The sequence below is a fragment of the Helianthus annuus genome, chromosome 5 (assembly GCF_002127325.2).
Source record: "Helianthus annuus cultivar XRQ/B chromosome 5, HanXRQr2.0-SUNRISE, whole genome shotgun sequence".
In the NCBI taxonomy this organism is placed as follows: domain Eukaryota; kingdom Viridiplantae; phylum Streptophyta; class Magnoliopsida; order Asterales; family Asteraceae; genus Helianthus; species Helianthus annuus.
Window position 1 is genome coordinate 108,904,032 of NC_035437.2, and position 15,096 is coordinate 108,919,127.

General features: G+C 34.3%; 1 protein-coding gene across 3 annotated transcripts; it reads right to left on the reverse strand.

Annotated features, from left to right (window-relative positions):
- Positions 1-1,211: 1,211 nt before the first annotated feature.
- Positions 1,212-12,747, reverse strand: LOC110940996 (serine/threonine-protein kinase STY46). 3 transcript variants are annotated; one of them, XM_022182588.2, is made up of 16 exons: positions 11,843-12,747; positions 10,581-10,695; positions 9,827-9,921; positions 9,624-9,740; positions 9,221-9,275; positions 8,960-9,070; positions 8,776-8,826; positions 7,958-8,124; positions 7,766-7,873; positions 6,939-7,012; positions 6,680-6,855; positions 5,408-5,503; positions 4,474-4,554; positions 2,799-2,852; positions 2,544-2,678; positions 1,212-1,652 (listed from the first exon to the last, which is right to left on the reverse strand). In XM_022182588.2, exons 1-16 carry the CDS (start codon positions 12,052-12,054, stop codon positions 1,614-1,616), a joined length of 1,686 nt encoding a protein of 561 aa, XP_022038280.1. In that variant the 5' UTR covers positions 12,055-12,747; the 3' UTR covers positions 1,212-1,613. The 3 variants fall into 3 exon arrangements, with proteins under 3 accessions (XP_022038280.1, XP_035846021.1, XP_035846022.1); XM_035990128.1 differs by lacking the exon at positions 9,624-9,740; XM_035990129.1 differs by lacking the exon at positions 2,544-2,678.
- Positions 12,748-15,096: the final 2,349 nt, after the last annotated feature.

Here is a 15,096-nt window from a genome sequence, read left to right on the forward strand (position 1 = left end):
ATCACCCTTTTCAACTTTAGTATCACATATTTATTTTGTTTTTGTATGTATAGTTTTTTTTTTGTTATGTACTTTATTTAAGAATCTGGTTTGTTTATAAAAATATAAAGTTGGTCAGGTTTGTACATTTCAAGACATTTCTTTCACGATTTAGTGGATATACGAAATTTGTTCAGGTTTGTTACATGCCATTTGTATCTAGTAGCTATTAGACAAGCTTTAGCAATCACGGATGGGTTCTCTTTTGGAAGAATTGATCAGAGGATCAAGTACCCATGAAAATGAGAAAGATTGTTGTATATCCGGGTCATCCACAACAACGGGAAGGGGTTTGTCTTTGGAAGGTTAGGGTTTGCAATTCAGAAAGAGGTAACAGCGCAGCTTGTTGCCCGTCTACCTTCTGTTTTGATGTAGCTTGGCAAGTTCTTTTTATATCATAATTAAATGATATATGGTAACTAATTCAAGCCATAACAAATTTGAACGGATATGGTAACTAATTCAAGAATTAATAGTCAGTTATGTCAACTCTAATTCCCAAAAGTTCGATGGAGAAGATATCAAAGATGAAGAATTTCTTCGTTGATTGAGAATTTAAAACTTACATATGTGACCACTGATGGTATTGCCTTGCAATGACACCAATAGTATATGAAAACAAGAGGGTATGCTATCACGGAGTTGTCTTGGAACAAGTACGTAAGGTCGACCACCAGCATATTCGCAAATTCCATGATCGAAGATGCTATGGAAGAGCTGACTTTTTTATTCCAAACATGCACTTTTGAAAGATTTTTGAAACTGCAGCTAACAAGAAGTAAAACAAAGGCTGCACTTCATAGAAATAAGAGTTGATTTCAATCCAGAAATTTACTTGCATTCATAATAGTCCTAATGTTCCTACTCATGAAGGCTTAATGCTCCTGCTTAACGGTAGTTCAACAATGATAAGAGAATACTAGGTTGTCACACCTAAGTTTTCATTGTTTAGACTTTAGTCCATCTTTGTCCGTGAAGTCGAGAACTTTTGGAGGTTGCATTAGTAGCTATTAGACAAGTTTTCGTAGTTAAGGATGGGTTTTGTATGTGATAACCAACTTAATTGTCAGTTAGTTAAAAGGGTACTTAAAGATCAGAGTGCTATATGTTTTATGATTGGAATTAATCTATCGTCTCCTAGTATATCATCTTAATCAATACATAACAACGTATTTCATGGTTACAGAAGTAAAATATTGTCACATGGACACTACGATTTAAAAATATCGTTACCAACAAACTTACCGCACATGATATATATAATAAATACAAAACATATGTCAATACTTGCTGCTTATACCTTTATACATCAGACTAAACAAAGATCACAAAAACCTCTCTTACGAGCTACTCAAATTCACTCTGTGTTCGAATTGGCTGTGTTTTTTATGTTGCATTTTCCACGATGATAAGAGATCTCGCAAGAAACAGATATTTACAACTAACACGTCAAATTATTCATACCAAGAAATCTAGGGCCGGGATGTTACCTACAGTATTGTTACTCCGAAAACTTACACGCTGACGTGGAACATGGTTATCATACACCATCTGGTCAAAAGACACTTCCCAAACTATTTCTTTTTTTTGGTAGATCTTTTCTCTTCCACTACCTACATTAAAAAAACAAATAGAATTCTTTTTGTTAATAATTTCTTGTTAATCCATTTACTTATAAACGTATTGATTCATGTCATGTTTTTTCCTTACGAATGAATCAAGATTTAAAATAAACCGCTCAAACCTGTGGAACAGATAGCATGTCATCCAAAGTGTTATTTCCAACTCATAAAACCTTCTAAAGAATTATAATTAAATTTGTTAACTCTCTTCATTATGGGGCCACTCTAGTATGCACCATGTGTCGTTTATACTAGTTTTGAACAAAAACATGCCAAATGACGAGTATAGCCTTGAGAGTTATTCTTTTTTAAAATTGTTCTCTCTTTTTCACGAAATTAAGGGCATTTTTGTCATTCAGCATGACACAAGATACATACTTGTGTATGCTTAATGAAAAAAGTTGAATAATTTGGTGGCCTGCAATATCCTATCACGAAATGTTGGGTTTTTGAAGTCCTTGCTAATTGGGCTTGTTTATTGGATGATTAGAAGAAAATTTGAAGGAAGGCACAATTTGGCCCGTTTTAGAATTCTTGTTCACCAAGCTAAAAACCTAATTGTTCTCTGTGTCTACCTAATTACATGTATTGTAATCTTTGGTACCTTGAGCTTAATGAAATAACCTAATTACAGCGTTACCGCCCTTGGACATAGGTCCCTGACGGGATTGAACCACGTAAAATTCTTGTGTCATGTTTATCGTTTTTCTATTTTTTGTTTGCGTGTTTATATCGTTTGTGTGTGTGTTTTGGTTCTACTACGCCGCTTTATACCTAACAAAAAAGTGTGTTGGTTAATCTGTTCCGACCCAGGCAAAAGTTATATTGTTTCCATCCATAACCCAACCCATCCATTTCGCCACCAATAAGTTCAATATTTACCATCTTAGAACAATGCAGTAGAATTGATATTATCTCAGAAAATTCTGGCCGCGAAGACGGATCTTGCTGCCAACATCGCTCAAGTAGTCCCACAATCTCTGGATGAGTATGCTTTGGAATTACTGGCCTTAGACCCTAGATATTAAATTGATAATTTAAGAAATAAACACCTCTGGTTTAAATGTCTAAAGACCTATAAAAGATTAAACTCAGATTATGAAAGTACAAAAAATGAAACTCAGATTATAAAAGTACCTTTTGGACCACTCCTATTGCTGCCTGAAGTGGAGTCAAGTTAGCATAAGGAAGCTGCCATGTCAACCGGTAACAAAAAAATTATTATCACAAAGATAAGTTTTTGTACAAAAAATTGTTCTATTTTTTTACTTAAACCCTTAAAATTATGTAAAATTACCTTGTTGTCCTCATTATGTATTATAATATAGTATATGCAGGGACACATCTCTCTCTCTATATATATGTATATATAGGGTTGGGATCATTGCAGAAGAACTTACAGAACTCCTAATAAATAATCATTATATTTATATATAGGGGAAGGTTTAAATAAGAACGCTAAATATTGCGAGAACCGTGAGAACGAATGAAAAAACCACGAGAACTTGGTCAAAAACAATTCAAATTCAGAATTTTTTTACACTTATCATTAGTATTCGAATACAATGTTAGAAATTTAATTTAGACGTTTAAATTACGTGAATTCGTAAATAAAGAAAATTTACACATGTGTAAGTTTGCCATTTAAACATGTGTAAATTTGTTATATTTACACGTGTAAAAAATTCTAATAAGATTGATTTTGAGAGGAGAAATGAATTATTTGATGTTGTAAAATCTTTTGAGTAAATTATTTTTTGAGTCCGTGTGTTTTAGTGGTTTTAACCATTTGAGTCCAAAATTAAAAGTTTAACGTTATGAGTCCCTAACCACTCATTTTATAACATTTTGAGTCCAACTTTTTAACACTTGTACTTTTGATTTTGGACCCAAGTGGTTAAAACCACTAAAACACAAGGACTCAAAAAGCAACTTACTCAATTCTTTTTTGATGTTATACTTTAATTACAATAAGAACTGTATTAAAAAAATTGGTTTTGATAGGTTTTTTCATTCGTTCTCACGGTTCTCTCAATATTTAGGGTACTTTTGTCATTTTTACTATATGTATTTTTATGATTACATACATGTTAAGATTATTTTACATATGTGTAATAACCAAATTATATATGTGTAGTAACTAATTACAGGGTGAAATGAAAAATCCTAAGAGTTGTGAGAACTCGGCCAAAACAAAGGCTTTTTCAAAAAAAAAAAAAAATCTTTTTTACCAAAAATCCTTAAAAAATCAACTTTTCCATACAAAAATAAAATTAATAGTTTTTGTTGATTTACACCACCGTAAAAAACCCTTACAGTGGGTGTAAATGCTGATATCAATAGCTTTTAACAGTGCTGTAATAAGGCTTAAAACACCGCTTGGAATTTTTTTACACGTGTGTTTATAACATGTTCATCTACGTTTGTGCAAAAAATGGTGGCAAAACTCGCACAGGAGTTGGAGCTCTCACAACTCGGGGTGGTTTCCTATTGATGCGAAGCCTATATATATAATAGGGATTGTGTTGAGAACTACGAAACTGCATTAAGCACTTATACGTAGTGCATTGATGATTTAATGTGAGAGAGAATGATAGTGGGGTGGGCGGTTATGTAACCCCCTTGTGTATCACACTTAAAAATAAAAGGGTACACGTTCAATAAGTGGTTCTCGCAATTCTCAGCATAATTAATGTATCTGAAATGAACGTGCCCCGATACACACACGTTCAATCTGTGGTTCAATATTTTCCCTGACATTAAATTTCGGTTTAGTATATAAAAAGTATTAAGGATTGGAGGGTGATCAAACCTTCTTTGTTAACAGCTCCCACACAACAATGCCAAAACTGAAGACATCTGCCTTGTGACTGTAAGGTTTATGTTCAATAACCTGCCAGGAACCAAAGAATTAGAATATTTTTTTGAGTATTAAAGGTGTGTCCTAAAAATGATTGTAATGACATGAAGAATTAGAATCCAATAATCATTTAACTAAATTAGTGATATGTATGTGATTGTACATTCATCTAAATAATCACTTCTCTTACAACTACACACGCATGCTTCTCCCAACTCATAATCAAAAATCAGTTTTTGTGAATTAATCAAATTTGGTTGTTGTGGCCTCACATTAGATGCATCAAAACATCAAATGGTGTAAAATTTGGTGTAAACCATATCCAACCAAGACACCAAAATTGTGTACTTTATGTAACACTATTAATCACACCAAGTTTTCCCAACTCATACTTATTAAATATTCAACATAAAAAGTAAAAACATAATTTAAAAAGTTTAACATTAAACGACCTCATTGTAACATTTCGAGTACCATATCGAATATGTTAAAGCTCTTTAGTCTTTTATTTGTAATTGTTATTAATATATCTTAATTAATAGTCAATTTTCTATATAATCAAGTAAATATGATGATAAAAAACTTATTCTTAAAATTTCAAATTGATATAACTGAAACAAACTAATGTCCAACTCCAAATTATCTAGGAAAATTTTAGCAGATATACAAACCAATTAATGTGTTAATTTAAATAATTAGTGTAAATTTTGGTTCATGATTAGAGTCGAAATAAATTTGACTTTTTTGACACCAAAATGGTGTTTGCATCATAAAGATGCAGAAAAGATAGTTGATCATGGTCTAGCTTAATAGAATATTATTAAAAAAAATCAGGTTTTTTATATTACAAAATCCATCTCAAAATGCATGTTAAAAGAAGATCAACCTCTGGAGCCATCCACCGGTAAGTTCCAGTTTCTGCAGTCATAATACCAGACTCGTTTTGCACTCTAGCAACACCAAAATCAGAAACCTTGACAATCTGCCACGTAAGCATTGGATTCTGAATCAGATAAAAGTTTGTGGGCCCAACACTGTTACTTTAATAACTATGAGTGACGAGTCAAAACGGATTCAGGTCATAATGGTTAATTATTTTATTTGTGCCCAAAACTTGGGTAAAACAATTGTTCCTTCTTTTGTTCATTTCTAATTTTAAAAATTATTGATGTTTCAAATAAGATTATTATGGGCAATTGTCAAAAAGCCCTATGATGTTCGCTAAATTCAGACGCATATCCATGAAACTTTTTTTTGGCATAACTAATTCCTTAGACTTGACTTGATCATGTAAAATGGACGGTTTCATGATACGTTCAGAAGTCTAGGATTTAAATCATGCAAAAATATGTTTATGAGTAATAATAGAGTGCAGGGACTTTATTGTTATGTTTTATAAGTTACAGGAGTTTATCATATGAAAACAAAATTACAAGGTATTCGTTTGTAAATTAAGCAAAACTACATTGTCATAACAAGAGTAAAATGCCATTTTCGTCCCCCTGAGGTTTGGCCAGTTTTGCGACTTTCGTCCAAACTACATTGTTCCGCATCTGGATCCAAAAGGTTTAAAATCTTGCCATTTTCATCCGGCTCATTAACTCCATCCATTTTGCTCCGTTAAGTCGGGGGTATTTCCATCTTTTTTGTTAACTTAAAGAACAATTCGGTATTTTTCACACATCTCCAGCGGGTTTACATAAAGTTAAAGAGACCAAATTGCATTTTAAGTTAACAAAAAGACAGAAATACCCCTGACTTAACGGAGAAAATGGATGGAGTTAACGAGCCGGATGTAAATGGCAAGATTGCAAAACCTTTTGGATCCAGATGCGGAACAACAAACCTCTGGACGAAAGTCGCAAAACCGGCCAAACCTCAGGGGGGCGAAAATGGCATTTTACTCTTATTTCGACAATAATCCAGCTCTTTTAGTAAAACAATTATAGAGGTTTTATTTTTAAGCATTCGAAAACACTTCGGATGACTCTCGCCCACCCACTTGAGGTGTTTCCATTTTAGCAAAGAATTGAACACATACTGGTTTGATCTATCGTAGACAATAGAACCCAAAAGGACACGTTTTTAGGCAAACCGGTCAAATACAAATTAAATAACCAAGAAATTAGGCAATTTACAAAAAACTTAATTTGCTTACTCCATTTTCATCCATCAAAAGGTTGGCACTCTTGAGATCCCTGTGGATTATATTATTTTGGTGCAAGTAATTCATTCCTTTCGAAATGTGACTTGCTATTTTGAGTATTGTTGGGACATCAAAATGACCACTTTGATTATGTAGGAAATCGTACAGACTCCCGCCTGCCATAAATTCTGGAAAATAAAAAAAGAACATGTTCATACTTGAAAAGCAAGAAGAAAAATTGTAAACAAAGCAAGGAATTAGTTAGAACTACCGGTAACAATACAAAGTTTTGGAGGTCTTGTACATGCACCTATAAATTGCACAATGTTTTTGTGCCGGATTTTCCTGTTAGTTGAAGAAAGTTAAGATTCATAGTGATAACAAACTTAAGGAACATGTTTAAAATGTGTGGATAAAGGAATTATTAGCTAACAAATGAAAACGGAAAGAAAACAGTGAAAAAGTTTATTATAGGAAACTATAAAACCAAAATCGTCGTTGGAATTGAAACGAGCAATAATGTAGTGATTAAGCAACAATGTCCTAAATCAACAACATCTACAGCAACAACAGCAATAATAATACCCCCAGGGATAGGGGAAAGGTTTGCTCTCATCCCACCCTCCCCAAACCCTACCAATAGCTTTGTTACGTGTGGGATTTTGTTCGGTACATCTGCTTGTTTGTTGTTACTAGTATTTTACCCCGTGCGTTGCGGCGGTATCAGTACAGTATTGGCACTCGTTATAGTTGTATAAGAAGGAAAAAAAATAACTTTATTTAAGTTTAGTGACTGTATGATAACTTTAGTATTTTACCACTCGGTATAGTTTAGAAAAAACGAAATAACAACTTTATTTAAGTTTAGGGACTATGATAACTTTACTATTTTAGCCCGCGAGACCTTTATTAAAGTTCAGAGGTGTAAACGAAAAGTTAGACTAAAAGACAAAATAGATTAAAAAGAAAAAAAGTTGGCTGCCACATGGCAACACGTGGCTGGATGGAGTGAATAGTGACAGGGAGGGAGTTGCTTCTTAATATATAATAATTACTAAAATATGAATATTAATACCAATGAACATAAATGCAACAAACCTCATTATATAGACTTCTTGAGCGAATTCTTTCTGCACGTTTTCATATAAATACTCATCCTTGAGAGCTTTGATGGCCACATCTTGAGTGCAAAATGTACCTTTATACCTGTATAAGGAACAAAAAAATAAATTAGAAAAAATTATCATACTTCAGGCATGTAGTTTGGAAAAGAAAAGACTTGGAACTTACAAATCATTGTATGATCCACCACCAATTCTATATTCAAACGTCAACAACTTAACATCAATTTCCCACACATCAGCCCCATCCACAGGCAGCTGAACAATTTCTTGAATTTTTTTTGTTTCCATCTCGTTAGAAGGCAACGCTTGTGGATTTTTTGACCAAGGTATCTCCTGTGGTGAATTTCAACATACAAGGGGCAACATGGGTAGATCAGTCGGTTTGTATAATTTGGTGAAATGGGGTGGCTCAGGTTGACAAGTAAACACTTTTTCTCCACTTTAACAGATGAGTAATGTCTAGGGATGGTCCCTGGGGTTTACCAAAATTTTGGATTTGGTCCCTAGCTTTTCAAAATTACACGAATGGTCCCTGTGGTTTGTACTTTGTAACGCAGTTAGTCCTCCGCCAACAAATCTAAAGGTTTTAGCATGTCTAAGTTAGGGACTAAATGTGTTACAAAGTGCAAACCACAAGGACCATCCATGTACTTTTGGAAAAAGCTGGGGACTAAATGCATTACAAACTCCAAAGTGCAAACCACAGGGACCATCTGTGTACTTTTGAAAAGCTAGGGACCAAACCCAAAATTTTGGTAAACCACAGGGAGCATCCGTGTACTTTACTCTTAACAAATCTCATAACAAAATTTAGGAGCTAACAATTGAAATTTTTTAAAGGAATGCAACCAAAATAGGTATTTCGACTTGTAACATGTTTGACAAGGTTCAACACGTTTGAGATATAACACAAACCAAATCGGCCGTTGGGTAAGTAAATGTGTCAAATTTGCTACGTATACATAAAATTTGCAAGTTGACTACCTCAACCCTTGGTATTTCCATTGCCAATAAATCTCTCAATTTCTCTGTTTCCTACAAATATATTTAAATAAGTTAGCATTGCCCAAGAAAGCTTGAATACCATGGTATAAATTCACAAAAAAATTTATTGGTATCCTTTCGATACAATGACTTATTATACTGATAGATTAAAATAATGAAATACCTCGTATGGCCAACCGCTAACAACAAAGACATCTAACGAGTAGCCATCGGTTGTTGAAAACGCATGAGCTTCTTGAATATTTAGGCCAATCTCAGAGAGCAATGAAGTCAACTGAATACAAGCACAAAGAAAGCTAACTGTATTTTCAAACCATATAATATAAGGGCAATTTGGTAATTTTTCAAAGGTCTATACATTAGAATTGAAAACCTTAAAAAGCGTATAACTGTATTTGTAAGTAATAAGCTGAAATGTGATTACCTTACATAGAAGTTTAGGCTTGTCATTTGTTGAAATTGTTATTTCGTGCAAAGGCCTACAGGATTTTGAAGTCTTGTTACATCATCAAATTGAAAAAACCAATAAACAAGCAGATTATGAACTAGTAGAAACTAGAAAGATAATCAAAACTTCATTGACATGGTATATAGTATTCTCTCATTACGGTTTATCCTTTTATACACCATTTAAACTATGTGCTACATTCAACATGTTTGACACATTTCCTTCTAAGCTAATTTTATATTTGACGCGTTATAAGACACAGACCGAATCGACCCACTTACAAGTAAATCGGCCTCCATTGCTATCCCTACTATATATTATACGACCATATTTGAAAAATTGAAGGCTCAAATAGAATCAAACCTTTCAGAAATATTACCGAAATAAGTGCTGGTTGGCACTCATAACTTTGTCGCCACCTTGCAAATTTGATTTACCAGCGTCAAAAGAAATTTCAAATTTTGATGATAAACCAAATGCAGGTGGTGGATGAGGGCTGAAAACCACATGAAAAAGGAGTATTATATAAGTACCCTTTTGTGTTAAAAGCAAGAACTAGGTTTATATGATTCAAAATCATGCCTCTGCCTGCATGGATGGATAGAAATTTGAGCATCTTTCATCCTTGTATAGCTTGAAGTAGATTCAACGCCATTTTCATCAGCACTAGAATGAAGCTGCATGATTGTTGACATGTGAATCTCTTATGAGTGCCTAAAGAAGGTAACTTTTACCGTAGCAACACATTAAAAGTAAACAATCTATAAATGTGATACAAAGTGACCAAAATTCAACTTAAAAACATAGGTAATGTAGAGGCTATCAACTAACTAAATCAACATACTTTTGGGTCCAGGTGGAATTTCTGCTAGAATTTAGACATTGTTCTTTTGCGTGTGCAATGTAAATCTGAACCATCAATTATAACATTTGATAGCATGCCTTACAAAAAGTAATAATCCATTTATTCCATATAAGTACCCAGTTTCTATTTTCGATCTCAAACCTAGATTTCTTGAATTCAAGAAAGGTTATGAATTTGTCTAAATTTCTAACACTCCTTATTTAGTTTGTGGTGCTCCAAAAACGGTTTTAAAATGTTCAAAAAATTATAATAAAAACAAATAGCTACTATGTTGCAAGGTAATGGGTGACCATATGGGTATTTGAATGAATGAGAGAAACCAACGTATTCCCAAGCCTACAAAATATGGGTGATAACTTATAACGAATGGTCAAAATGCAAAGGAGAAACTTCATATAAATTTTATCCTTTATAACTTATAATTTTATATTTTACTGGGGGCAGGCTGAAAATCAAAATTATCCTTTGTACCTGAATGAGGCGGGCTTCGAATGCTGGTCTAGTATTCGGGTCATGTGCCATGTGTAATAAGTTTTTATGCATAAGGACATCATGCGCCCTCTCGACATTCACATCCAATGCATATCTGCTACAAAATTGATGAATTAGGTGATTTCAACCCAAAACCACAATTTGTGATGTAATTAACTAGTTATCCATCAAGCACAAAGTTAAACCATGAAATAGGAAAAGTATTCAATGTCTTTAGCTCGTGCTGGTATATCCGTTGTAACTAATACTTAATCCAAAAAGAGGCATCCAAAGATGGAGAACTAGAGTCATTGGATCCCATGAATTCAACCACTGTAAAATTAAGTTTTTAAAGCTTTCTAAAGAAAAGGATATAAACAAAAATTTTTACTGAATAAGATACTTTAGAATCTGCTTTTTGACCAAAGATCCCAACAACAAGCTCTCCATACCTACTACAATAATTGTGTATATTTTAATCTTTTGAAAAAGACAAGTTTACCACCATATTAGACTAATGAACATAAGAAAACAAGAATTCATCCATTTCGAGTAAAAAAAATATATACACTATTAAACTATTATGGTCAAATACAGTATTATTAAATGCTTATGCCTCCAAATTTCTTATGCCTTCTACACAAAGAATTTTTCCATTTCAATCAAAGGTTGAAAAGTTCATCATTTCTCACAACAAATGGTAAAGCTTATCAGATTTGAAGGTTAAAACTAGACTGTTTCCATCACCATAAGAAGATAATAATCATTGCTTTTTCTACTTTACAAACTTTTGCTTTGTGCAACGTGTTATAGATTCCAAAAAGCAACACATATGAGAAAAAATGTTTGTAATTACACATGTGCAGATAGGGATGAGAAATTTCGAACAGAATCCCAATACCTTATCGTATTATACCGGTACCGACCAAACATATATACAATATCGTATACGGTTTTGAATTTAGCTCAAGTTCAGAATCTGGTATCAGTTTGGGACTTTCAACACTACCTTACCATACCAGTATCAAACGAACATTGGAGACTTTATTCGGTTTTGGTTTTAACTAAGTTTCAGTATAGGTACTATGCGGTAAGGTACTGGTTTGCACGACACCAGTATCGATCTTATCCCTACGTAAACGTCGGATGATCTCGCAGTATGAAAACGATGAAGACGTGTAATCAAACATAAACACAATCACATAAACAAATTCGTTAAACAACAAACAATTAGGGGTTGAGACAACCGAAATCGAAATTACCGAACAGGAAGACGACTGAAATGAGACCACAGCTCATCTTCAAAACTAGGTTTACACGCCTCTTCACAATTCGACTCTCGAAGCCGACGAAGCACCTCCTGATAAACCTCCACCTTCGGCCTCCGTTTCCGACTCGCCACCGCCGCCGCCGGCGACGCCTCCGACGCTCTGCTACTGCAACAACTCTCCGTTTCTCCTCCTCGCATCACCATTACGTCACCACAACACCTCAAAACCGTTCACAACACATATTCACTCGTAATAACAACAACTAAACATTTAAACCTATCGATTACTTCCAAACACTCGTAAATCAACCGAACGATCACATATTCACAGGTTTACACGCATCGACCGATGAAAACGAAGATCAAAACGGTCACAGTCCGTACGGACACGAAATGAAACGATTAAACCTCTAAAGTACATCTAAATTCACTCGTAAATCGAACGAATGATCACAGTTTCACACGCATCGATCGATAAAAACGAAGATCAAAACGGTTAAATTCGTACGGACAAGAAATGAAACGATTAAACCTAAATTCACTCGGAAATCAATCAAACGATCACATATTCACAAGTTTCAAACGCTTCGATCGATGAAAACGAAGATCAAAACGGTTTATAATTCGGACACACACGAAATGAGTTATGAAACAGTTGAACAGAAGAAAACAAAGGTTTAACAATGGAGAATACCGCCTCTGTGTGTAATATATAAGCTCGTGGTGTTTCCAGAGCGGAAAGTTCTAGAGGCAGATGAAGGTACAATATTTACAGCGTGTGGTACAAGAAAATTGAAATTTGGAGTTTACTTTTAAGCTTTGGAAAACGATGATGGCGTAATGCGCACCCATTGAGCGGGTATCGACGTGGATTCAAGATGTTCTTCTTTTCGTTGCTTACTTCATCGTTTTTATTGGTTTTTTTATTGATCCATCTATATCCAATTGAAAGATTCATGTATATGGAAATGTTATGTTATGCACCCTTTGATGTATTGTTTGTCAAAATTGACCTTGTAAAAGTTGTGCTTTATTATAACGGCAACGTATTTGAGCTCAGTAACATGCCTCTTTATAGTCCAGGTATATATTCATATCTATTACGGAATTATAACCGTTCATTATTAGTTTGACGCTCGAGGATGGCGCCAAACCGTGAGGAAACCGATTGGCTCGTAAAATCCCTCAACTCCTTTTCCATGAGAAATTTGTTGGCAACAAGATTTGAACCCGAGTCTCCCCCTATGGGAGAGGCACGAAGTGCCGCTAGACCAAAAGGCCTTTGGCCAAAAGTTATGTATTTCGTGGATGAAATTAAACATGTGGGTGTTGACTAGTCAATTGTTAACATTTTTTTGTTAAAACTTATAGGATCTCAACAATACTCTTCCAGTTAGTGTTATCATGTAAAACACAGCTTGCGCTAAGTGCATGACTTATCAAACCTGAGACTTTTGTTTGAGTGATTTAAAAGCTTACCACTGCCTCTAATTGATTATGTTGTTACCATGGATAAAAAAAAGTTTGGTTTCCCCTTATGTTTACATTTTTAACGCAGACCAATGTTTTAAAATCTGGTTTTTTAATCATACCGGATTAGGCACAAAAATGGTTTAATCGGTTGAACCGTGTTATGTCGGGCGGTTCAACCGGGTTGACTAGTGTTAATTGTATTATTTCATAAATTACAACATTAACTCAAAAAATAATCCAAAATTGGATTAAAATGGAAATCTGGAACGAACGATGGGGTGATGGAAATCTGGAACAAGTCACGAATGATGGAGTGATGAAGCAAGTTTTGAATTTTGATCAATGGAGATAAAATATTAAAAGTTGTTAGGTTAAAGCTAAAAGTAAACACGGAGAAGGGACGATAAAAAGTAAAATCCTAACCCAAAAACAGACTTGAGATAGTACCGGTATTACGGTTCAAACCGTTATACCGGATTTTACCGGCGGTACAAAGTCTATGCCGTTTCTCCTACTTACCGGGGTGTTTCGTACCGAATTTACATCCGAAAACGGTAATACCGGTATAACCGGCCGGTATTTACCGGTTTTTAAAACATTGCCGAAGACTAGAGCAAGGATGTGTAGTTGATGCACAAAGACGCATCCCATGTGTGATAATATAACGTATGTATGGTGTACTTAATTTGATGATCAATTGTACGAACGTTTTATATGTATTTATTTTTATGTTATAAATATAAGGCACATGTGCATTTGTTTGTGGTCATGTCTTTGTCTATCCTATAGTGCATATCCGTATACTTGATAGTTGCTTTTGGGGGCCTGCCAAGATGGGACAAGCCTTTAGCATGGGTTGTTTTATCAATCAAATGTGATTTTCTGAGTTTTCAAAGCATAAACTAAAGGGTCAAAATGGTAAAAGGGTATAGGTAAGGTATATGATAACATAGAAAAGTAGAAGGGGGTAAATTGGAAAGCAAGTGTAGGTTGATGATTCCAAATCCAATAGCACCAACCAACATCCTCCTATAGAATAAGATTCTCAAATTAAATTCTTTAGATCCCTTTTCAACGTATCATAAAGGGCAAAGACTTCAACCTGCCCCGATATTTAATTATCTAATGGTCACCAAGTTACCTCATTGCCTAAATCATCATACCATACAATATATATATATAGAGGTGAAGTATTACCTCATTGCCTAAATCATCATACCATACAATATATATATATATATATATATATATATATATATATATATATATAGAGAGAGAGAAAGTGTAAAATACAATATTCCTTAACGTGCGACCGGTACGCGACAAAAACATAACGTGCGTGATTATTTGATACAACATGCGTGATTAGTGTTCGTTTCAATTAGCCTGGGATTGATCAATTTCGTCCAATTCGTTTCAATTTTCTTTTCGTTTCAGTTCAAATTGGCCATTGTTCGGTCAATTTCATCGAATTGTGTTCAAATTCATCTTTTATTTTGAAAATTTTCATCAAAATGACGACTTGAAATCAAACCATAGAACAGAGGATGAAGGAACATGACCAAGCTTTGATTCGATCGGAGTCAGCGGCCAGTAACAATGGTATCAGACCGTAGAACATGGGATGCGATTTTGAACTGGGAGTTAGGGCATGCGTGATTATAGGTATATAACGTGTGTGATTAATGTTTTTGAGTTTTATAATGTGCGTGATTTACAAATGAACGTGCGTAATTATAGGTCGTATCGGTCACACGTTAAGAGCTATTGTAC